The 21,669-nt window shown below is 45.6% G+C and overlaps 8 protein-coding genes across 8 annotated transcripts; 4 read left to right on the top strand and 4 right to left on the bottom strand.

Moving 5' to 3' along the window:
- Positions 1 to 1,086: 1,086 nt before the first annotated feature.
- On the bottom strand, positions 1,087 to 3,764 carry V1513DRAFT_450917 (uncharacterized protein). Its single transcript, XM_066898882.1, has 8 exons — positions 3,510 to 3,764; positions 3,302 to 3,445; positions 3,207 to 3,240; positions 3,140 to 3,148; positions 3,026 to 3,083; positions 2,790 to 2,974; positions 2,193 to 2,737; positions 1,087 to 2,146 (listed from the first exon to the last, which is right to left on the bottom strand). The coding sequence occupies exons 1-8, from the start codon at positions 3,588 to 3,590 to the stop codon at positions 1,388 to 1,390; spliced, it is 1,815 nt and encodes a 604-aa protein (XP_066751693.1). The 5' UTR covers positions 3,591 to 3,764; the 3' UTR covers positions 1,087 to 1,387.
- Positions 3,765 to 3,961: 197 nt separating this feature from the next.
- Positions 3,962 to 4,939, top strand: V1513DRAFT_450919 (ribosomal protein L24e-domain-containing protein). Its single transcript, XM_066898883.1, has 3 exons — positions 3,962 to 4,123; positions 4,180 to 4,232; positions 4,286 to 4,939. Exons 1-3 carry the CDS (start codon positions 4,082 to 4,084, stop codon positions 4,743 to 4,745), a joined length of 555 nt encoding a protein of 184 aa, XP_066751694.1. The 5' UTR covers positions 3,962 to 4,081; the 3' UTR covers positions 4,746 to 4,939.
- On the bottom strand, positions 4,918 to 10,000 carry V1513DRAFT_419149 (CPSF A subunit region-domain-containing protein). Its single transcript, XM_066895902.1, has 5 exons — positions 9,781 to 10,000; positions 7,405 to 9,624; positions 7,177 to 7,356; positions 6,453 to 7,130; positions 4,918 to 6,402 (listed from the first exon to the last, which is right to left on the bottom strand). Exons 2-5 carry the CDS (start codon positions 9,532 to 9,534, stop codon positions 5,029 to 5,031), a joined length of 4,362 nt encoding a protein of 1,453 aa, XP_066751695.1. The 5' UTR covers positions 9,535 to 9,624; positions 9,781 to 10,000; the 3' UTR covers positions 4,918 to 5,028.
- A 392-nt stretch (positions 10,001 to 10,392) lies between these two features.
- V1513DRAFT_427122 (uncharacterized protein) lies at positions 10,393 to 11,566 on the bottom strand (the record flags this gene model as incomplete). Its single annotated transcript, XM_066896209.1, has 3 exons — positions 10,393 to 10,877; positions 10,929 to 11,192; positions 11,245 to 11,566. 3 exons carry the CDS (start codon positions 11,564 to 11,566, stop codon positions 10,393 to 10,395), a joined length of 1,071 nt encoding a protein of 356 aa, XP_066751696.1.
- Positions 11,567 to 11,849: 283 nt separating this feature from the next.
- Positions 11,850 to 12,768, top strand: V1513DRAFT_404277 (uncharacterized protein). The gene is made up of 2 exons (XM_066895577.1): positions 11,850 to 12,080; positions 12,135 to 12,768. Exons 1-2 carry the CDS (start codon positions 11,973 to 11,975, stop codon positions 12,555 to 12,557), a joined length of 531 nt encoding a protein of 176 aa, XP_066751697.1. The 5' UTR covers positions 11,850 to 11,972; the 3' UTR covers positions 12,558 to 12,768.
- On the bottom strand, positions 12,570 to 13,417 carry V1513DRAFT_450930 (calponin homology domain-containing protein). Its single transcript, XM_066898884.1, has 3 exons — positions 13,240 to 13,417; positions 13,087 to 13,175; positions 12,570 to 13,025 (listed from the first exon to the last, which is right to left on the bottom strand). The coding sequence occupies exons 1-3, from the start codon at positions 13,315 to 13,317 to the stop codon at positions 12,623 to 12,625; spliced, it is 570 nt and encodes a 189-aa protein (XP_066751698.1). The 5' UTR covers positions 13,318 to 13,417; the 3' UTR covers positions 12,570 to 12,622.
- V1513DRAFT_404284 (transcription factor TFIID complex subunit 8 C-term-domain-containing protein) lies at positions 13,359 to 14,650 on the top strand. Its single transcript, XM_066895578.1, has 2 exons — positions 13,359 to 13,817; positions 13,886 to 14,650. The coding sequence occupies exons 1-2, from the start codon at positions 13,643 to 13,645 to the stop codon at positions 14,518 to 14,520; spliced, it is 810 nt and encodes a 269-aa protein (XP_066751699.1). The 5' UTR covers positions 13,359 to 13,642; the 3' UTR covers positions 14,521 to 14,650.
- A 2,781-nt stretch (positions 14,651 to 17,431) lies between these two features.
- Positions 17,432 to 17,901, top strand: V1513DRAFT_383788 (high mobility group box domain-containing protein; the record flags this gene model as incomplete). The annotated part of the gene is made up of 3 exons (XM_066895151.1): positions 17,432 to 17,579; positions 17,628 to 17,773; positions 17,833 to 17,901. Coding segments are annotated over 3 exons (363 nt in total), but the record flags the coding sequence as incomplete, so codon positions are not given.
- Between the last annotated feature and the right edge of the window lie 3,768 nt (positions 17,902 to 21,669).

Raw genomic sequence — 21,669 nt, forward strand, 5'->3', positions numbered from 1 at the left:
CTCACATAGAGTAGCAATTCGCGAATTTGCCTTGGCGAGAGGTCATAGCTAAGTCTTAGCGATATTTGGCTATTGCTGTTTCAAGCAGAACAAAACCAACCATGGCATAAACAGTGATATTTAACAAAACATACTCATAAACTTCCCTGTACTCTCATTCAATAGGATATGCGTCATATCATTTCCGGAACGGACAGATAGGATCCTTTATATCTTTTAGGAGTCAGATCTGCGGCAGGTGACGAGTCTCTCGATTATCAATGTACAAAAAGTAAACACAGAAGCAATGTCGTCAACATTTTTACTCCATTACTTTACCACTAAATACTGATCATTCTTCAAAAATAGTAATTACTTGCTCTCATGGAAAGGCTCATTACTATTTATTACATTTTGACAAACCAATGACACATTCTCGCATTCCTGATTTTCGCTCAATGTACATGCAAATACGATTTACCTTTGACTAGAACGAGCAAAACGGAATATTACAGTAGCGAATTATAATTGCCATTGCGTGACTCTCGTAGCTACTTGCAGATTCTGTCGTCGGGGCAGTAGAAGTCGATAGATATGCCGCTCTATTAAGTCTAGTATAGTGGAATAGCTGAACATTTAAGAGGACTTGTTCAGACCAAAGAACAGAGTGTTCTATACGTTTTCAAGATGAGATGCAATGGCGGATTATAAGCGACATTGCAAGCTATTCGCTTCGTAAACGCTCTGCCACGGTTTGCCACTGTATCGTGAGGGATTGATTTGGACTAGCACTGAGAATTAAAAGAAGCTGTAAATCATCACTGGAGGAGAGTTGAGGTAAGAAAGCTTCGTATCCAGCTTATATTTGAAATAGATATGGAATCGACGCAATAGCCTGAAATGTGCGGATACCCTGCCATCAAGTAAAATACGTATATAATTATCAACTCTGCTGCCTTGGTGGCTTGAAATAAGATTGTAATCTGAGAATACGCTGATAGTCAAATAGCGCGCGTCATCTATTCGTCGCGTTCGGCTATGTGGGTAGTAGGCCCGTTATCGGGTACAAATGTGGATAATATGTGGATACTTATAGCGACGATCATGTTAGCAGATAACGAGCATAATTTAACTACAATTCTAAATTAACTACTATTCATTACGAACAACACTATCATTGACTAAACCCAAATAAAGTAAACCAGAAAATAAAGCCCCCCGCCCAATCTATAATTCGAAGCGACATTACATAAATACGGAGAACGATAAGTCAAATGCCACCATGTGCCACCTCTACTGCGTTTGCCCTGGTCAAGCTCATCCTTATTGTCCCGCGTTAAATTTTTTTCAAATGGTATCACAACTATGCCCATATAGACGCAAATGTTCAGCCAAATAACCCATTCCATTATTCCAGATTGCCACTAAGCAAGCGAGTTGCCTGATCAGCAATCCTGGCGCGAGTAGTCAAGTCATCCCAGGTCGAGTTCAGTCTGTTGGTCCACTTCGCTCTTGTCCGACTCAACAATCCTTGAGCTTCCTCCGGACGATCTAAGTCATCGTCATCCGCGTCATAACTGTTCCAAGATGGCCGCCGAACAATGGCAACGATGACTGCTATGAAGAAAACTCCAATAAAGCCAAACTGAGCCCAAAAAGAGAACAAACCGAACCATGGGAAGTTAACAACCACACGATCTATGAAAGTAGAGACCACTGTCTGACGGCACACCTGATTGAAGTATGTGGTGACATTGTAGTATGCTGTAGGCGGATCCATAATAAGATCAGGCTGATCAACATAATCGTATAGGCGGGTAAATAGCTTCGTACTGGCTTCGGCACAGGAGATAAGCTGAGCAGGATAGTTCTCACATTGTCCGACAAGACCGTAGATACCGTCAACTGTGTAGTTGCAAAATTGTTGGCTGCCATATCGAGAATAGTCCGGAGCAATGATGCTTGTGAACGAATAATTAAGGGCGATCACTGACACCATCAACATAGCGGTACCAAGTAGCAAGCCTTGAGGATCAGTCTTTCCACGCTGAATTCGAAATAAGACGAACCATATTAGTCGGATGCTGAAGTATGACAGACCAATCACTGTTGACACAAAGAGCCAGACAATAATAAACAACGTCAAGATGTAATCTGCTGGAAAAGCCTAAATTTGTTAGGAACAATTTCATTAAAATGCTAATTTACCGTACCCTTGAAGCAGCTCTGAGGATTTCATTGATAGGGTTCAGAATCATGGACATTGGTAATAGGAATCCACATCGTCGTCCGCAAGGAGTGTTCATGATATGGTCGACCATTGATATGATCATTGACGCAATGATCAAAAGCGCAAATACCATTAAGAAGATACCAATGAGAATAACTACAGGGCGAGCCACATATCGGAATGACTTCACTAGCCATCGCGGCTTGTACCAATGGAACGTTCCAGCATTTATTCTGACCTTGCGAACAAGAGTTCGCTCTTCGCGTTGAAGCGTCTCGTACGCTCGCTTATCTCTTATACTCCATTGAACAGTTGACCCATCGTAACGTGCCTCAATTATTCGCTGCTTTTCACGGTTCAGCTCCAAAGCCACACGGGCATCATTGAGTTCAACATCAGCCAAATTTGGCCGATACTTCATACACAGAACGGGTAACACAGCGAATCCGATAGCTGTGTAAATGACATAGACAATGATACCGAGGCAAAGAAGCACACCAATGATAAAAGTCAATGCGCGCTCCCCACCTAGGCAATGGTTAATACAATACGGTAATATTCAATAAAATCAGAATCATACGGTTCTCCCTCAATAACTGTCGGAAGTAAGAAAAGTCAAATTCTCCATTGCTGACACCACGACCGTATGGAATGAACAATCCGAGCATCAAAAGGATTATAGCGATGACAAGAAAGATGACAGAATATTTCAAGGCTCCACGGATGCGTCCACCGGTAGTCGACTCGTCGTCCCACTCCTCAAACCTTAAGAGTGAATTAGCTGCCGGTGATTCAAAACCATACTTAAGAACTTACCAGAAGTAAGTAAATGGAATCAAAAGGAGAATCAGGAACGCGTCCATGGAGTAGAGAACTAAGACCTGTTAATAAGTTGTGTCACTCCGCATTATTGAGTCTCAAGGCGCATACGATAATATACTACAAAAACATTAGTATAAACTGTCCTCTGTATATCTATCCAATTGAAACAACTCGCCTATTTGAACAGCTAACTCCGATCCTGAGAGTCCCTATGTAACACAGCTCATTAGCATGTTCTAACGTCACGAAAACCATAGCGAAGTCACGAACCGCATCCTTATATCCAGTGGCCTGACTAACAATCGCAATATCAACAGGTAATAAGCACGCCGTTGCTAATACAACCGATATCGAAAATATTGAAACAATTGTGACGAACGCGTCTCGCTCATACTTCTTTGTATATAGCCTCGTCTTAAATCCCAGTTAGCAAATTTTCGTCCATCATTACACTAGTCATTAATGAGCAGATACTTACAAAAACTATAGATATCGCGGCAAGTATTCCGCATACCACTCCGAAGGCGATCCAAACAAACGCTGTCCGTACGGCGGACATTTTTGTTTCCTTATAACTCCTATCGTCTCTACTGTAATTTGCAATGCGTCAATAGGTGCCGTATGGAATGTATTTGGTAGTCCACTTCTCGAAATGCACGAAAGCTGCGGATATTGTTGTTCCAACTGATCGTCCAGTTATCGGAGGCACACTGTCTCTCGAGTGGTCCAGACGTCATCCTCGTATCTAGAACGGGCTAACCTTTGATCACGTTTTGCCTGAACTAGGCTGGAATAGGAATTGTTGTTATTGTGGCATATCTAACAAAATATAGTGGGATATACTGCTTAAGTGGAAACGCGTTTAGCGCATTGGGAGAACTCTTAGGATAAGGGCTATGGATGCCTCACTTATTTTCGCCCTCCCAACACGTTAGGCGGCGGAAATTTTCTTGTGGTTTTACGGTTAGAATTCTCCTAGCCAAGGAAAGTTAGATGCTCTCGATAGATTTTTAATTCATCTCTTTACGTACAATATAGTAGACGTTCATAATGAGGATTCACAGTTGTCATTTCTGCTCGTCACCGGTTTACGTAAGTTCCCATGAAATTTATCATTATTATTGGTGTCTAATCAACAAATATATAAGCCGGGTCACGGTATTGTGTTTGTTCGCAATGATGCCAAAGAATTCAGATTCTGGTAAGCCATATTCACTGCTTCTGTAAGTGTCCAGCATTAATGAATTCGTGCAGCCGATCAAAATGCCACAAAAATTTCAAGATGAAGCGTAACCCGAGAAAAGTTCGTTGGACGAAAGCCTTCCGTAAGGCCGCCGGCAAAGAGATGGTCGTGGATTCTACTCTTACTTTTGCCGCCCGCCGTAATGTTCCTGTCAGATACAATCGCGAACTAGTTGCGGTGACGCTTAAGGCCATGGAACGTGTGGCAGAAATCCGTGCTAAACGCGAGCGCGCGTTTTACAAGAACAGAATGCGCGGAAACAGAGCCAAGCAACGCGAGGAAGACAGAAAATTGGTAGCAGAAAACGAAGAGCTTCTCAAACAGGGCGGTCTCGTTCCGAGAGAGAAGACTGTGGCAAAGGCTATTGCGGAAGAAATCAACGAGGATACTATGGATATTGTGGAGTCAGCTGAACAGAGGGAAGAAGTACTAGTCAAGGTGCCCGTCAGGAGAAGAAAGCAGAAGAATTAGGATGGTATCTTTGTATATTACTCTTGGGTCAATGATTGGGTTTACATAATGCGTACGTGTGTGGCCTTGCTTGTACGTGCGGTGCTTCTTAGAGCTGGCATTGTGTGCTTCAAGACACTAAACTTATGCATTCGGCGTTCTCTCATTTTTACGGATAAAAGTTGATAATGAATGCTAGATGGATTAAATATTGGTCACCAACTCACGTTGCTCATTTTCTTATTACACAAAATCTGCAACCACCTTTTATACATAATCATACATGCATTGAGATTGCTCGTGTCTACATATAACTCAATGCCTTATCTAGCTCTATCAAGTGTTGTCGAATCTCAGACTCCGAGCCTTTTCCTGCCCTTTCAAATACCTCCATCTGGCGCTCAAGTGAGAGTGATTGTAGTTTCAATATCAGATTCCCATCCAGCACAGCCCGTGTAGCTGCACCATTGAGGTCTGCAGTTGCTGATAACGTTCGATACATTCTTGGATTCAAGCCCGCAACGTGGTCTATTTTGTCTGCAAGCTGTTGCTGAACTGAAACGAGACGTCTATACTTTGATTCGGACACTGGCAGGACAGCAGCAATGCTTCCAGCGCGTGTACAACCGATCGCCATATACTGATCCTTTCGAGCAGTGGATGGAGCCGTTCCGTTTGACTCCACCACTGGATGCGAGTTCGCCGTCAAATTGTTGGCCAGCTGCCACTTTGGGACCATGACAAATGACTCAATATGATGGCCAGTAAAAAACTCAGATTTTCGAATTAGGCGCTGTCCAGACAATGACCTGGGATCTTCCGGATCGTATTGTAATATGTGGATTTTCCTCTTAGCATCTGCTACCACAAAATGCAGGACTGTACCATCGACAACAAACTCTGCCGCAGCAATCTCTATTCTCTGCAAATCCTTCCCAAAGAGCTGCATCTTATATGGCTCCTCTGAGAAGCCTACGAACCATACGCTCTTCATGACGTCTCCCATCAGAATCATATTTTTGATGGCTTTGGCTTCCGATACATATAAGTTCATATCCATAAACGCAACAGGGAGGAACGAGTTGTCTTCTCGGAGAGCACGAACCATTACCTTCTGACCCTGTGCCGCTAAGAGATAGCCATTCACGTCGCAGAGTGCGCTGACAACGCCACGGACATCCTCCTTCACGATCAATTTGAGCTTATGATTATTCTCCGGCTTACCAGGTTCGGGAATGACCTCGATAATCTCAAATATATAGACGTAACCCTTTGCAGGTAAATCCTCGCCGAAAAATACGCCGGTACCAACCGCCACGTATTGGCGGCGCACATTAGAATTCTCTGATACCTGGAGACGTACAGCCTTGACGACGAGCGCAACTTCAGCAGCCTCAAACTCATATGTGTCAACTGGTATCCACGATTTAGGGGATACAAGTATTAAGGAGCCTTGATCTACCATGGCCGGAAATTCTAGTTCCCCAACTTCGCTGTCTCGCTCTTCGAAATCTTCCTTGAAGCTGAATAGAACCTGCTTCGACGCGGAGACAACATACATCGATCGTGCCTGGTGGTAACTTATAGCATGAACATCATCCTCTATGGAAACTTTCTTCGCTGGCCATGTTCCGTCATAGGCGAAGTCCGTTGGAAGTGTGCAAATCCGCACAGTACCCTATGGAATAAGTTATTATCTGATCTATTCAATAGACATTACCAACTCACTTTTGCCGAAACGAAAATAAATCCACGATCAACAGTCAACGAATGAAACGGACTAAGGAACCTGGTTTCGCGACTAGCAGACGGGATCATCTTTGGCTCCGACTTCGCTGTTTTCAATATCCAATATGATTCTTGTTGTGGCATTCCGGCTTGTGTTTCAGTATCGAGCGATCCTCTGACAGATATGAATACTGCCGCAAACCCATTGACATCAGGTAGCGCTACCATGCGCTGCAATTTCACGTTATCTTTGCTGTCCTCAGTGTCCGAAGGTTTTTGATTCTCGTTTGGTGAATCTGAGAGGGAGTCATGCTTCGCAACCTCACGATGAAATCGTGTAATAGTCATCTTCGGCACCTTACGCAACTTAAAGCCAGCTGTCCCATCCTTCTCAACTGCGACAAAGGGTTCGTACACTGCAACATCGTTATTTTCAGTGCGGAGAAGCAGATAGTTACGCTTGTCGACGGCATCGCCCAACGGAGTATACAGAACTTCGACAATTCGGTTTTCCTTGTCAGGAAGATGGGCGTGAGGTACGATTCCTGCACTGGACTTCCGCCGACTTGGTCCCGGTCGTTGTACCGGCTTGGAAAGGCGAGGCGACTCAATGAAAGGCGGAAGTCCATCTATATGAGACACCGAATAAATTAATTTATTGTCCGTAAGACGGTATATCTGTGGATCTGTTAGACAAAGTTGATTCGACCCAGTTGCTACTGACCTGCAAATCTCCATGACTAGTCACCATAAGCGCCACAACATCGGCTTCCGCAGATATTTCACTACTGTGAGATGCAGATCGATCAAAGTCGCGCTTCCTTTTTCTAGTTTTCGTGCCGTTTGGTTCTAGATTTGAGAAATATGTCTTCGGCATCGTGGCAATGCATCCTGCTGCAAATTTCTGTTTTCGTTAATATCTTAAATGATAATAATTTCAAGTAGTGCTTACCGTGTTTGCGTCAAATATGTCTAATTCAACCAACTCCAAAGTTTCCTCATCTCCGATGTAAGTCAATCCTCTGCCATTGTGTAATACCACCAGTATCTCACGTGCGCCAAAAGAAGCCGAGACAATCTGAAGTTCGCTGTCATCGTCATCCTCTGGGATAGGGAGCATCTGCGCAATTTGCATATCTGAATCATACACTCGGATTTCTGTCTGGCAAATCTGAACTACCCGCGTTCCATCTAGGATAGATCCGACAGCGACAGTGGGTGCCTTTGGATCGAACTCGGAATTCTTGACTTCATCAAATTGCTCGCTAATATCAAACAAAAGACTCTCATCCGCTTTTGAAATTATTAAATATTTGTCAACCTGTTCGGTGTCAATTGATTTCGTATTCCTGTTCTTGGCTTTAACGGTCCACAGAGCTTGGCAATCAGGAAAATTGAAGCTAGAAACAACTGATGCCGATATTGACCTTCGAAAAATGCTGAGACCACCTGAGTGGGATGAACTTCCTCGCGCAGCAACTACTTCCAGCTTGGAAGATGCGCCGATTTGTGCGCGGTAGTCACTGCCCGGTTCGACTGAACCGACCGCAAGGTCGACTAATGGACCATAATTTGTTATTGTATCATGCACTGAGAAGACGAATTGCTTATATGCATCTTCGGATGATGACTCATCACCATATAAGCCAGATCCTTGAATTCCGTTTTCAGCATTGCCACTCTCAGATACACCATATAAATCTTCATCGTCATCGTCATATTCCTTCGACTTTACCACAACCGTCGATGCGTTGGATTCAGTCTTATCGGCAATGACATGGTCCGCAGACTTACGCCATGATATAAGGACACTGTCGCCATTCTCACTTCCCACGAAAATTTTCTTGCGTCCTGGAATTACTCGCACAGTTGATGCGGCGGTATCCAATATTTTATCGCCCAGCTCAACATTATGTAGCTCGATCCCTTCAACGGCGCGGCCCTCCATTGCAAATTCCGCCAAATACATTTCTCCTGTTCCGAGAAAAAGCAGCACGAAGTTGTCTAGTAGATGCGTTCCCTTCGTACCTTCTAACCGTAACTCTAAAAAGGACCGATCCACAAAGTCGAAAGCGGATGCTTCAAATGCAGCAGAATTTACGGCAACACCAACGGTTCTACCAGAATTGTCGACATGGAGAAGCTCATTGGCACCAAATAAGAGAGTGCCACCGATTGGTGCCGGAAGCGCAAGCGCGGAAACGATGTCATACGGAAGGTTTCTGACATTGAGAATCGACGTCGAGGCACGTTGGACAAGATCCAATGCAACAACAATAAATGATACCGTGTCTCTCTGCTGCTCGATTAGGCCGGTCCACGTTCTTTTCGGCTGGTACAAAATTGCCAGTGTCGGCTCTCGATACTCATATAGAAAGATTGCATCAATAACATCAGAAATATCTTCATCTAGTCGCGCTGCTCGAACCAAAAATGACGGATAAAATGTCTTCTTCTTTTCGCTAACGCCATTCGTAGTTGCTACTCTGAATAAATCATCGTCATCGTCCCGTTTAAACGGTAAGAATGCAAAGAGATCTCTCCCAAATTTTAAGCACGCACAGCTTCCACTGACATCTGCTCTTAAAATTGTTGTAGCATTCTCAGTGTTATCTGCATTGATCAGAGCAGTTATGCCGTGCTTTTCGTAGTAATGCAATGACACTGTATTCACCCCGTTCAGTGCGTCATCCCAGGCCAATAAAGAGACTTTGGCCGTCTCGAACGAAATGAGCAAAAAGTCTCTTGACAAATCTGAAGTCGTTTGAACTTTTTCAAGACCGGTAGCAAAGCCGTGCAGTTCGTATTCTGCGCGAAGGACAAGCTTGGTTTGGTGCCGGGTGACCGCGTGCTCGATGCCGATATCGCCTATGAAATTTTCGTCTGATTCAGTTACTCGTTCTTCTTGTTCTGCTGTTCCGAAGTTATCGATAGCTTGTGATTCGTGTATTACAAAGTCGAAAATTTGGAGTACTTTTGAGGCGCGCAAGACTATGAGGTTTGGAGATGTTGCGGTGACAAATTGAGCGACGACAGAATGCGTTACCGAGGTTGGTGGCGTTAAATCCTGATACACTTGCATCTTAATATATATGAACTTATTATACCGAGCTGACTGATGATGTGTGGAGCGATTAGACGGCCGGGACGGCTCTGTCTACTGATGTTCGATCTATCCATACGAGAGGTGTGAATTGCTTTACTCAGTGCCAAAACATATAAATACAACAAGATAAAATGACCACATATACCAGTGCATCGATTCCGTAGTCCTCCCAGACACAAACACAATTGAATGACGGAAATTGCACGCAATAGATGAACTTACCAAGTATGATCCTGTCCGATGGCTCGAATTACCGAAACTGCATTGGCTTTCATCAGACAAGTTATTTCCAGATCATCCCACAATGCCCCATCACAAGTCTGCAGGCTCCAACGTATAGGAATGGGGATCCGGATTGGTCTTGTTAATCGAAGAAAACGAGCGCTTATAACAATTTCAACCTCCGCGAATCCTCCACCCAACCTGTGCGAACTTATAATGGTTCATGATGGACGACTACGGGTTAGGAAGTTCGCCTTTATTCGCCTTGACAGCAGAGTTTGGTACCCAAATTAATAGATTTATTACCTAACCCTCCAAAGTGATTCTGCTTCCTGACAGCAATCATCAAAGTTACGGAGATAATTGCACGAAGTTACAGAAGTAATTGCATTAAATTTGATGGTCAATAATACATCCAAATATATCGTCACAATGTCAAGCAGACGCGTACCGAACCTTTGAAAATGCCAATAACTGAGGCGAAGCACTCCAGGACTTCTACACCTAGGTCTATTAGATACACGAGCTTTCTTGAAATTCATTAATGCTAATTGTGAGATGCCGGGTCTAGTGATTTATTCTGGAGCACGTTCTCCCGTCTTCGTCATATATTTATTCAGGTTTCTGCTGAGGTCCTTGGCTCTTGGCTAACTCGTCCTTTTCAAACTCTCGTTTCCTCAGATCTGTACTGCTTAATTTCCCCGCCCATTGATTATTAGCGTCACCGTTAACGACGTCGATCTCCCAGATTTTTAGTGCATGAAACCCCCGCCGCCTTCGTTCGTCATTTACCATCTTGGCACCTTGTCTGGTTTCCCCGGAAATCACCAGTGCGTCAATAGCTTCAATCGTCACACTCTGTCCGTACACATCATTAATTTCATGTGTAGTTGCATGAAGTGTTGGATATATGTAAGCCAAGAAATCCAGAACAGCATCACAACGCTGCGTAAGTGGTTCTAGATATTCCTTGTATTTCTTGTTTTGCAGTAGAGCTTCGCCAGTGACGCCAATAATTAGAGACTCGCAGGCTAGAAATCCTGCCATTGTCAGTAGAATCTTGTGACCATCATGTAAATGGTCGAACGTGCCACCAACTGCAGTGAATTAGCATCAGCAAAATTGATAATATGTCAGCCATTACATACGCGCAACAACGGGATATTGACCTTCCTCGCCTTCATCCTCTACGTCACCATCTCCCTCGTCAGTAGAATCGACTACAAGTCCAGCCACCCCAAGATCAGGGACATCTTCCTCGGCATAGTTGTCTCCATCGTCATCGCGCTCAACTGAAGACAAGCTAGACGGCGCCTCAATGCTGCCTACCATAGGTAGGATAATAATTTGTAATGCGGGTGAAAACCATGATGAGTGCTGCTCAGCTATAAATATTGGCAGTAGCTTTGTATCTACTGATTCCTTAGCCGCAACACATCTATCCTATAATAGTAGAATACCTACCGTCCTTTGCAACGGCAACGACTTCCCAACTTCTTTTTCTTGCGTCGGCAATGTTGAACCCGCCCACACCCTCAAGGAGTACTCGCACATTAATATCTTCCCGGTGCTCAAACTCTTTCAATTCAGCAGCGATCATGTATAACTGTGCGACGACATAGTGCGTCTCGCGGAACCGCGCCGGAGGACGGACAACGAAGATGTCGAGATATCCGGTCGGTAATGTAACATGCAGTGCCTCCTGGATGACGCGCCTGTATAACCGATTAATGGAAATATATGGATCTGGATTGAGTAGTAGGAGGGTTGTTGTATAAAGGGACATTGTGCGCATAGTGCACCCGGCGAAATGAATGCAGCTGTTATAAACGTAGCATGTGATGCAGTAGACCGTCTGAAAGCCGTACGTCCAAGCAACAGTGTTATGTCTATATATAAGTGGAGGCAGTACCCAGTTTATATATATATATATACATATCGATTCGGTATATAGCTGCGGGGTGTCCCACAAGGCGTAAATTGGTACAAGCCCCATCAATCAGGTTGTTGGGGTAATTTTTCGCGTTTATAAAGTTACCTGTCGTATGTGTAACATATTTTAAAAGCATTCATAGTATACAGTATAGTCTTCCAAATTTTGCAATGCAAACTGACAATCTGGGGGATATTAATATTAAGTCTCGTAAGAAGCCGATTGATTGCGGTAATATTAGCACTATTTTGGATTTGGAATGGCGGCAATTCTCTTCAGAACTCCGTTGCCAATATCGCGTGGGTGGGTGAACTTGCGGCACTGCAGGACACGACCGCTTTCTACCTTACCTATGAATGACCAGATTGTAAGCGGTATTATATTATGCTCATAAAATGAAAGAAAAAGCTAACAGACACAGTATATCCATGAATCTAACCAGCTTTCTCTATCTAAATTGCCATCTGCAGTGCACATAGGGACGGCAACCTCTACACCGAGCGAGCTCAAGGACTCAACGTTCCGCCCCAACCCGGCCTTTCTCCCGATCATGCATATTACGGTAGCAGAAAACATTGTGAATGACCAGTTATTTATTTCTATTGCAGCCACCTATCCGGATAATTACATGGCGATCTACGATCTGCGCAATCCGCCGGTGTATGGCCGAATACCCGAAGTTCAGGATATTCTTGGCATGGTCCGCGTGGATTCGGAGGGCGCGATATTGCCGGGTACGTATGAAAAGAATAATATGTATCGGCTGGTTACGAATGACGGGATTTGCCGGTTCAGCGACTATTTGTTAGGTAAGATTCGACTGGCGTGTGAAGACGTACGATGATGGGATCTTCTACCATTGTACATGTTATTGTATATTACGCTCTTATTATTAATACTGTACATGCATCACGGCTTATTGACGATATCCCTCCGTTTGGCAAACACTATTTTTTCTGAACCTTGGCTTGCACCTCCCATATAACCATATTGATGCGTATTCCATGCTGGTATATCCACGCCCTGTTTGGGATACTTGACTTGCGGATCCTGCTTTGTCGCCAATTTCGGACCCAGTAACGGCACGGTCGAATTTTGCTTATTCGCGTGCCGCGAGAACGAGTATAATGTCTGCAGGACCTGCGCCGGGTCTTTTGCTTCGTAGAGGTCGACGGTTTGGAAGAGATCGTACTGCGGGAGGCCCAGTGAGGCTGCGGCGCGGAGAAACATTGAGATGTTTTCCATTTGGACGAATGGCATGCGCGAAGTTTTGTATTTGAGGTTTGCTGAGGGTACTATGATGTTCACTAGTCTTGAGGGCGTCCTCTTAGCCTTTCGCTGCGGATATATCGAAGCAGTGAGTCAACACTTACCGACATAAAACCACGCCATCTTTGAGGATGTCGATTAAATCTTCGGAACTGAGATTTTCTCCTAAAATACCCTCTATCCATGCTTTTGCCTGTTGAAGTGGTGTAGTTAGCGTTGTGTAGACTCGTGGGAATATGATATGAAACGCGACTTGCCTCTGCTGCTGACTTTGCGTCGTATTTCGACTTTCTCAATTCCGCCATATCCTGGTCCAAAGACGTCACGGATGCCATTTCGCTATTCGTAATTGTCAGACTGTCGCTCGTAGACAATAAAGGGGTACGTCTATATGACAACACGTCGAATCCTCCCAAGTTGAGAAGTGCGCAAATGTGGGTGCACGTGAGAGTAGTCGCAGCCACGCCAAATCCCGTAAAATAGAGCACTGCGCATATTTAATCACGGTCAGTGTCATCGAATGCATGCCAGTCCAGTCCAGTCGATCGATCGACACAGATGCCATAATCACGAAACTTGCGCATCTTATCCATATCAGACAGGCAAATCAAAAAATAGGAGGAGGAATTGCTTTGGACACACGGTGTGGAATTGAGCGGCATGCGCGATCTACCGCCGTCGAGCGGCGGTCATGCGGGGCCGTCGGTGCTTGACAATGGAAGCTGCGAGCAAGCAGGCGAATTGTTGGTGCGGCCTGTTGCTGTGGATTTGCAGGCACTTGACATACGGTGTTCGGGTGATGCATTACAGTATTTATCTGTGATTGCCGAGGAGTGTATGTTAAATGGGATTATTGAATCCATGTCTTGTGAGGCAGGTGTGAGTTTGGCTAATTTGGGATAGATTTCCTGCGATTATTGACAAGATTGCATAAAATTACGATGATACAGAGACGAAGTAAACCTGGTATTCGCGATCTTGCGTTGTTGTTCACGGAGGAAGGCATATTTACGTCGGATCTCGAGGAGGAGTATTTCCGGACGCAGTTCATTTTCCAAGAGCCTCCACCTGCACCGACATTACAAGGAAATGGACGATCAGCTGAAGATGGGATGCCGACTATGAAATGGATTGAGCAGCAGAAAGAGCTCGCGGCGCTGGTGCCGTCGACGCGGACACAAGCGGACACGGCTTATATACCGGGGTGGATGCCGCCGTTACCGGCGGATCACACGTATCGGTCGACTCCGATTTTTGCGAACCGGACGACGAGTCCGCGGGATGTACGGGAACGGATATTGGAGGAGGGCAGGGTTGTTGAGGAGGCGCTCAGGAAGTTGGGAAGTGGTAATGCTGGTGAAGGCAGTGACGCGGAGGTTAGATTGCTTGAGGATAACGATGAGGACAATGGAAGTGCAGGTGATCTGCAGGGACAGGGAAACTTAAAGGGATTTGATATTGTTGCATTCGCGACTGCGAGGAAGAAGAGATCGATTAACCCAATCATATTACATATTGGGAAGAAGGCAAAGGCATGAGACGTGAGGTTCCGGGGCGGTAGGGATTGTACATATAGATTTTGTAATGATTTCGGCGGTTGCCAGATACCGTTCATTCTGTACGATTGTCTGTTATTGACTGTAATTTATGACCTCATATTGATCAGGACCGGTTGGTTGCATACAAGCTTGTAGACTTTTAAACGGCAGACCCGTTGACACAATAATAGCTGATATTCGCAGTCTCGGCGGATCAATGCAATTGTCGTACCTTCTTCTTGTTGGGATATATGTTCAACACGGCGGGCTGAATACGGAACATTAACCATGCGTATCCAACAATCATTGGGCTATCTAGAACGGGTGGGTGGCTTCTAAGGTGAGTGCCAAATGTGAAAGGAGAAATAGCCCAAAACGGAATCGGGTCCTCATATCGATTGATGGGGCAGAATAACGAGATTCCCGTAACATATCAATAACTTACCTTCGAATCATCTACGATCCAAGGGTACGATTGTGCATGGCTCCTGTTACACAGAATAACACCGGATTCCGAGATCCGAGCCTAGCCCTAAGGTACATCGGGAATGACTAAAACCCTATTTTTTATTGAAAGTTGTGCGTGGTTTTCGATGACATGTAAGGCAAAAAAGTTCGCTTTCGAGCTCTATCCATGCTGTGGACAGTAGCTCGGAGTTGGTCATATTAATTATGGGACAATAGTCTCATTGCAAGCTAAAGTGGGCTCGCATATTGGTCGTATTTGTACACGATTATAAAAGTTCGGCGAGCGGCGGCCCGCGGCAGCACCGGACTTCCGAACTTCTTGGCTTTGTTCTCCGCGGACCTTTGCAGCAGCTCACGGCATACGCATAATAATTACGTGTGTTTTTGCTGGCATCTTGCGCAGACGTCACAAATTTACAATAAATAGTAAAGACGAACAATTGAAAGCGGCGCATGTCAGCCATTGCGATACTGTCGCCTACTAATCAAACGATGCACATTCGCTTACTCCTGCTTTTCGCACTTCACTTAGCATATAGAACAATTTGACCTTTATTCAGATTGTGAGTCTGTTGTGAGAAATTATTTGGCTTCGTAATGGCGGATGACATAGATGGCTGAGGAGATCAAGCAAGGCTATACGCATTTTTTCTACCACTTGTATAGGTTAATAATCAAAAAATACCACACTGGACAGTTACATCCCCGCCGGCTCTTCCGGAGAGATCGGATACCGGTCTCTGCTAGTTTACCGATTTAGGATTAAAAAATGAATGGACGATGCAATGCGTTAATTTTATTGCCATGCAACAGAACTCTCATTACCAGTACTGGTACTTTACTTACCTTTGCCATTACGGCCACGAAAGGCCGAGTTGGGCCCCAAAGGAGCAGTCCGGGTAAACTTCGGCTATTTCGGTACCGGAACCGGTCGGCTTCCAATGTCAAGTTCTGTATTTGCCCTATGAGCGCCTACTTTATATTTCACACACTTACCGCTGACTGAACCGCAAACTTGTATGTACTATTGTCAGTTGTTTGTAGATACTCTGTTAGTCCGCAAGATATGGCGGAACGGAACATGTATTGCACCGAGTTTGACTTAACTCACACGCGGCGTGGGGCGGACAAAGCGGATTATGTGCGAGGCGCCGAGGGAGTCATCGTACCTTGCCCTACCCTCGACAAAGCTTGTTGTGGTGATCACCAGAGGAAAATGATGTCACTAGAAAGGCTTATCATTATTCGTGAAATGGCACCATAACACTGTCAGCCGGAGGGTGTAAAAGTCCGATAGGCCGATACTTGTGACTAAACATAAGTCAGCTTATGCAAGAAAAACGCTGGACTGACAAACCTTCCCCGAGACTCGAGCCGGGTCTGACATAATCTCATTGTCCTCCCGGATCGCTCGCATGAATTTGACGCCTAAAGTAAATCGACTGAAAGTAGGTAACTGCTCTTTCAGTATCAATGCCTCGCTCTGCACGGTTTTCGCAGTCATGGTGCGAGCCAAGTTAATGTTATATTATTGTTACCTCCCCGCCTCGTCCGCGAGCATTCTCCCATTCGCCAATATCATATATCGTCTACATATAGTAGTGTACGCACACAAAAAATATACCATCAACTGGTTCCGACTGAGTCCTGACTGCTGATCCGCCCCGGCTCCGACCACCGATTGAGTTCCGGTTCGTCCACGACTCGACTCAATATTATTATTGTCGCCAAGCCTCCCGGATACGCCGGCATTGTTCTTTCATCCTCTCCCCTCCTCTGCCTCTCTCACTGTGATCCCCTGGTTTAGTCTGCCTCTATAGATGTGTCTCTCCAACCGTCGTCGCTTTACTTGAAAGTATTCTCGCTTCTTGAGCAATGACTGCAACCAAATTTCGTCTGCCGTCGGTAAGTGGTTTATAATAGGCCAGTCTTGGACGTCGTTGCTATTGCTATTGCTGCTGTTCATGCTGCTGCTGCTGTTGGTGCCAGTGGACCGCTCCGCGCTCCGCCACTTATTAGAGTCACCTATCAATTCTCCTCAAACAACATATTCCTCGCTTTTTTTATGATTCTTAGTCTTGAACCCGTGGGTACGGTCTACAATTGATCTGACCGGCCCGAGGCAGCCTCTGTCCACCACCTCCCATCATGATTTCGATTGCTGCTGCTTACATATACTCCTTGGCCTCACCATAATAGCAACTGCAACAGCAGCTGCATCAATAGCGATAGCAGCTTCAGCACTGTACCTGACGGTCTCCAATTGGGCAAGTCCAGTAGTCTGATCTTTTCTCATTTCATGCAGATGCAAGTCCTCGAGCCCTCTCTCCATCACAATGGCTCCTCTGACGACGACTCCCATCTGCCTCGCTCCATTCAAGTCCTCACTAGCCCCTTCAATCCGCTAATCTCCAAGGATTCGCCGCCAATGTCACATTCGATAATGCAACAAGGCAACCATCATTCTCAGCAGGCTTACTACTCCTTGCAAAACGGATATCAGCGGCAGCAGTCTGCACATCCGCCCCAAGATTGCGTGCCAAACATCTGCCTTTGTCCGCAGGTTGCCAGAGTACCAAGGCCGAGAAATGGTATGGATAGTCCTCACAAACTCGTCTACTATGTGCTAATGGGTGCAGCATTTATATTATACCGGCAACATCACCACGGTGTAGTCGTTGCCGAACATCCAGGCAAGACCAATCCTGAGATTTCGAAAATTATTGGCGAGAAATGGCGGCAACTGTCACCGGAAGGGAAAGCTGTCTGGCAGAAGCTTGGTGATGTATGGATGGTTTCGCCACTTGAGGCATCTGTATGGCTGTCCTAACATTTCATTTACAGGAAGAAAAAAAATCTCATCTGGAGCGATTCCCAGACTACAGATACCAGCCTCGGCGCAATGCAAAACGGAGCAATTATGATTTCCATAACAATAGTCACATCAACAGTAACGGGCCACCAGGATCATCGATGATCTCGATTTGCCCGAAATGCCACGGGCAGACACCAAACTCGCGCAGCATGCTGTTTCCAAAGGCTCAGCCGGTGTCGCTTGAGAGCAGCGGAACATATCCACAGCAATGCCGACAGCCGCCATCGTCGCCAAGCGGTAATACTATCGCGCCGTTGCGGTCGCCATTACAGTCGCAACAACGTGCGTCGTATGAGCCTCAAAATTCATACCTGTCCGGAATCAAGCTGCCGCCTGCTTCGACTGCGGTTGGTGCAGCATCCCCCCTATCGCTACATCATCTACCGCCTATTCTCCCGCTTCCGAAAGACGATGTCATCTCTACATCTGCGTCTTCTGCGACATCCTCTGTTGCGGGTGCGTCACCGCCCCGACCATTTGCGGGTATCCGCACCCGAAGTCAAGACGATGCCCGACGAGGCGTTGAGGCACTACTGTCACTCACTCATGCGTCAGGCGGAACGCCATCACCTGAACCGGCCGTGGCGAAATTTACCACTCTCCCTCCATGCAGCTCGATTTCGTCCATTATCAACTCGGAGTCGGTGGCCGACGGCGAGGCCCACCAGCACAAGCGCCACTGCCGTTCTGAGTCGTACGAGCGCGATTACTCAGGGTATTCACACACTCCGCCAGATCACGACTCGGACTCTGAATCGGCGGCGCCGCACTTGCGACAGACTGGATACTACGTCCCGCCTGTTTCCGCCTCGGTCTCGAATATTTCGCCAATTCACCAATCAGCTCATCAGGATGACGACGATTCTCGACTGACTGCGGACCAGGGTGCATTTTACCTTGCGGTACCTACGTCTGAGAAGCTTAAGGAGGTGGCAGCTATCGGCGTGCACCTTCCGCGCGATAAACCTCGTGGAGCGGTGATTGCGATAGATGGCAACTCTGTGGCAATGAAACCGGTTGTGGCAGAGTTGGTCCGACGGATCGACCAACTCGCGGTATGCGAGGCCAATCGCGCATTCGAGGAAGCTGGCGTGGAGGACGATGGCATGCCTGAGGAGGCCAAGCTACTCACGAAAGCACTGGCTGTGCACAAGGAGTTAAACTGTGTGTGCACGTTTGTGAACGCGCAGAAATCGGTACTTCTTGACCGCTATATTTCGTCGTTTGCGACAGACAGTTCTAAACTACTCAGCTGTGTAGCGAATGCAAGCAGTTCTTCTTCCGCGGTAGACAGCACAGAAGACGCCATGGCCGTTTCGTCAATTACACACGGCTCGTCAACATTACCGACACATAAGAAAGTCGCCGAGGATTGGTACTGGTGCGCGAACTTGTACCGTGGAACAGTAGTGCCCGATCTCATTATCTACGTATGTTTTGAGGCAAAGGAGACCCTGCAATTGAGCCTTGCAAACGGCAAGACGAAAGCGTTGTTGGTGAGAGGGAGCGAGCATATCGGAATCATGGAGCAGGAGGTGCGCGCTATTATGAGTGAAGTTGGAAAGTATTGAGTAAAAAATGCGTTCTCATCATTTTGTTGTTCTAGTTTATGATTTTTTGCTTTGTATGATTTTTTTACGGGTACGGTTGGGTTTGGCCACATAGACACGGTAATTGTTTGGGTATTATAAGGTTACTCGGGATAAAATAGAAATTAAGGATTGTCAGGGCTCAAGGCTTTGTGTTCTAACAAATAGAATTTTATTTGCAAATGATAGATATAGCGTGTGTGGAATGCTCTAATCGCAGTGAGCGTCGGCGTTGTGCGATGATGCTGTTTCCGCCAAAAATCATAATGTTGTTAGCAGAGCAAATGAGGAAGGGCCAGCCCCCGGGCCGGTTAGGAACTATTCTCTGAGTCAACCACTACATTTCTGGCCAAACATACATAGTTATCGCTAAGCCGTTCCATTTCGTCATGAGTCTATTATACAATGATCGAGTTGATCGCAGATCTTATGCGAGTGCTCGGCGAGCCGCACAGGCCATACCATAACGGCCAGTGATGGATAGTTTTGAGGTTTTGAATGAGAGATGATTGCAACGAAAAACGAGGGCTGTGGAGACGGGTTCGAATGGAGACGGGACGGATGCGGAGGAAGAGGTGCTGATCGCCGCCGAACAAGCATAATTACCGCTTGGATGTTAACGTATAGAGATGTATAATAGCGATATTAGTAGAGGCCGATAGGAACTATCTGAAGCTGTAGGATATGCAAAGTTCTCGTAGATTGGCCATAATCGGCGGATCTGCCGTCACGCTCCCCGAAACGAAACAACGACGAGATATATGAGCTGAAGCCCGTGCGAGGAAAATATCCGCGAAAGATGAAGCTATGGATGTTGACAGAGGGGAATCACGCACTAGGGCCACTAGTGTATGACGGATTTAGCTGGTTTGGTACTCTCGAGCAAGCATTCTTTGAGACATGGAGGAAAACAGATAGGGGTGAAGAATGGCCCAATGGTAAAGTCCACAGATATAGTTGATTTGCTACGGAATCCTCGATTGCCAACGAATCAACGACCATAATTGAGGAGCACAATGGCCATACTGAGGCGCCAAAGTTCCATATGACGGCAGAGGTGGAAAACTACATCAAAGCACAGAGAAGCTTTTCGCCTCGACAAATCTATCACAATTTAATGCAAATGGCCGACGACCACAGTTTGAGAAGACTGAATTGCATACAATCACAAGGCAGCAAGTGTACAACGTCTGGGTCTCAATTACTAGAAAAGATTGAAAAAGGGATGCCGCAAACGACTTTAGGTCCGCACAGCTGCTGATTGGAGAGCAAGACGGCTACCAGCTGATTGAAGGGCATAGCCGATGTCATGACTTCAGCTCTTAATTTTGTGCGACCGCAGACATACATGCAACTTTTGTCTAATGCCATCTTTAGGACTGCGCTCAATAAAGTGGCAGAAACTTTTGAAATTGAAGAGCATCCATAGCTCGTTTGATTCGTTGAGGATATAACTTTCCAGATGCTTTTCTTGGCTGGAACTAATACTGAAGCTTTAACTTACTATTGTTGTATTCAATTGCTATACCAATTCTTGGGTTGCTTGCAATAAAATTTTACATAAATTACCGAATATGCTATAACCCTGGAACATCATTGCTATGTTTAGAATTATTTTGTCCCTCTTGTAAATATGTATTTGATTGATGAGCATATTGAAAAATTTTGCTAGCAGTAAAGCAACAAGATTCGGCGAAGAGGTTGGCTGTAGCAAGTTTCAGTCGAGATTTAGGCAGCATTTTCTGATTGCTGAAAATGCTGACAATGGTTCGCTTGCTCCGAAGTACCAAATTGAGTTTGGCTGGATGGGCATATAACGTATATTGTAATATCGATCTACCCAATATCCGACGAGCAATGCCGATCATCCGATAAGGAAACAATTACATGTCTGAAAATGCAACAGTAATCATCTACATTTTAACTTTGACCGTTCTTCACATTTTTGAGTGGGATGAATGGACTAATGAATAATGTAGGCAGGCGAACAGCCAGAATAATATGCTCACAAGTCGTGTAATGAATTTATGTGAACTTTCACTAATTACGACTGTGATGTTCTATATTACAAAAGGCAGAAGTCTTAAACCGTAGCCGGCATCAATACATGCACGAAATGACAGTCCGCCGCTATGGGCGTAACGGAGTGTATGTACTCGACTGATACAACCCCGCTCTGTACATCCTGTATTCTCACATATATTAAATCATTGCGCG

The sequence above is a fragment of the Lipomyces chichibuensis genome (genome assembly GCF_038497645.1).
Source record: "Lipomyces chichibuensis strain CBS 12929 unplaced genomic scaffold V1513scaffold_37, whole genome shotgun sequence".
NCBI lineage: Eukaryota > Fungi > Ascomycota > Lipomycetes > Lipomycetales > Lipomycetaceae > Lipomyces > Lipomyces chichibuensis.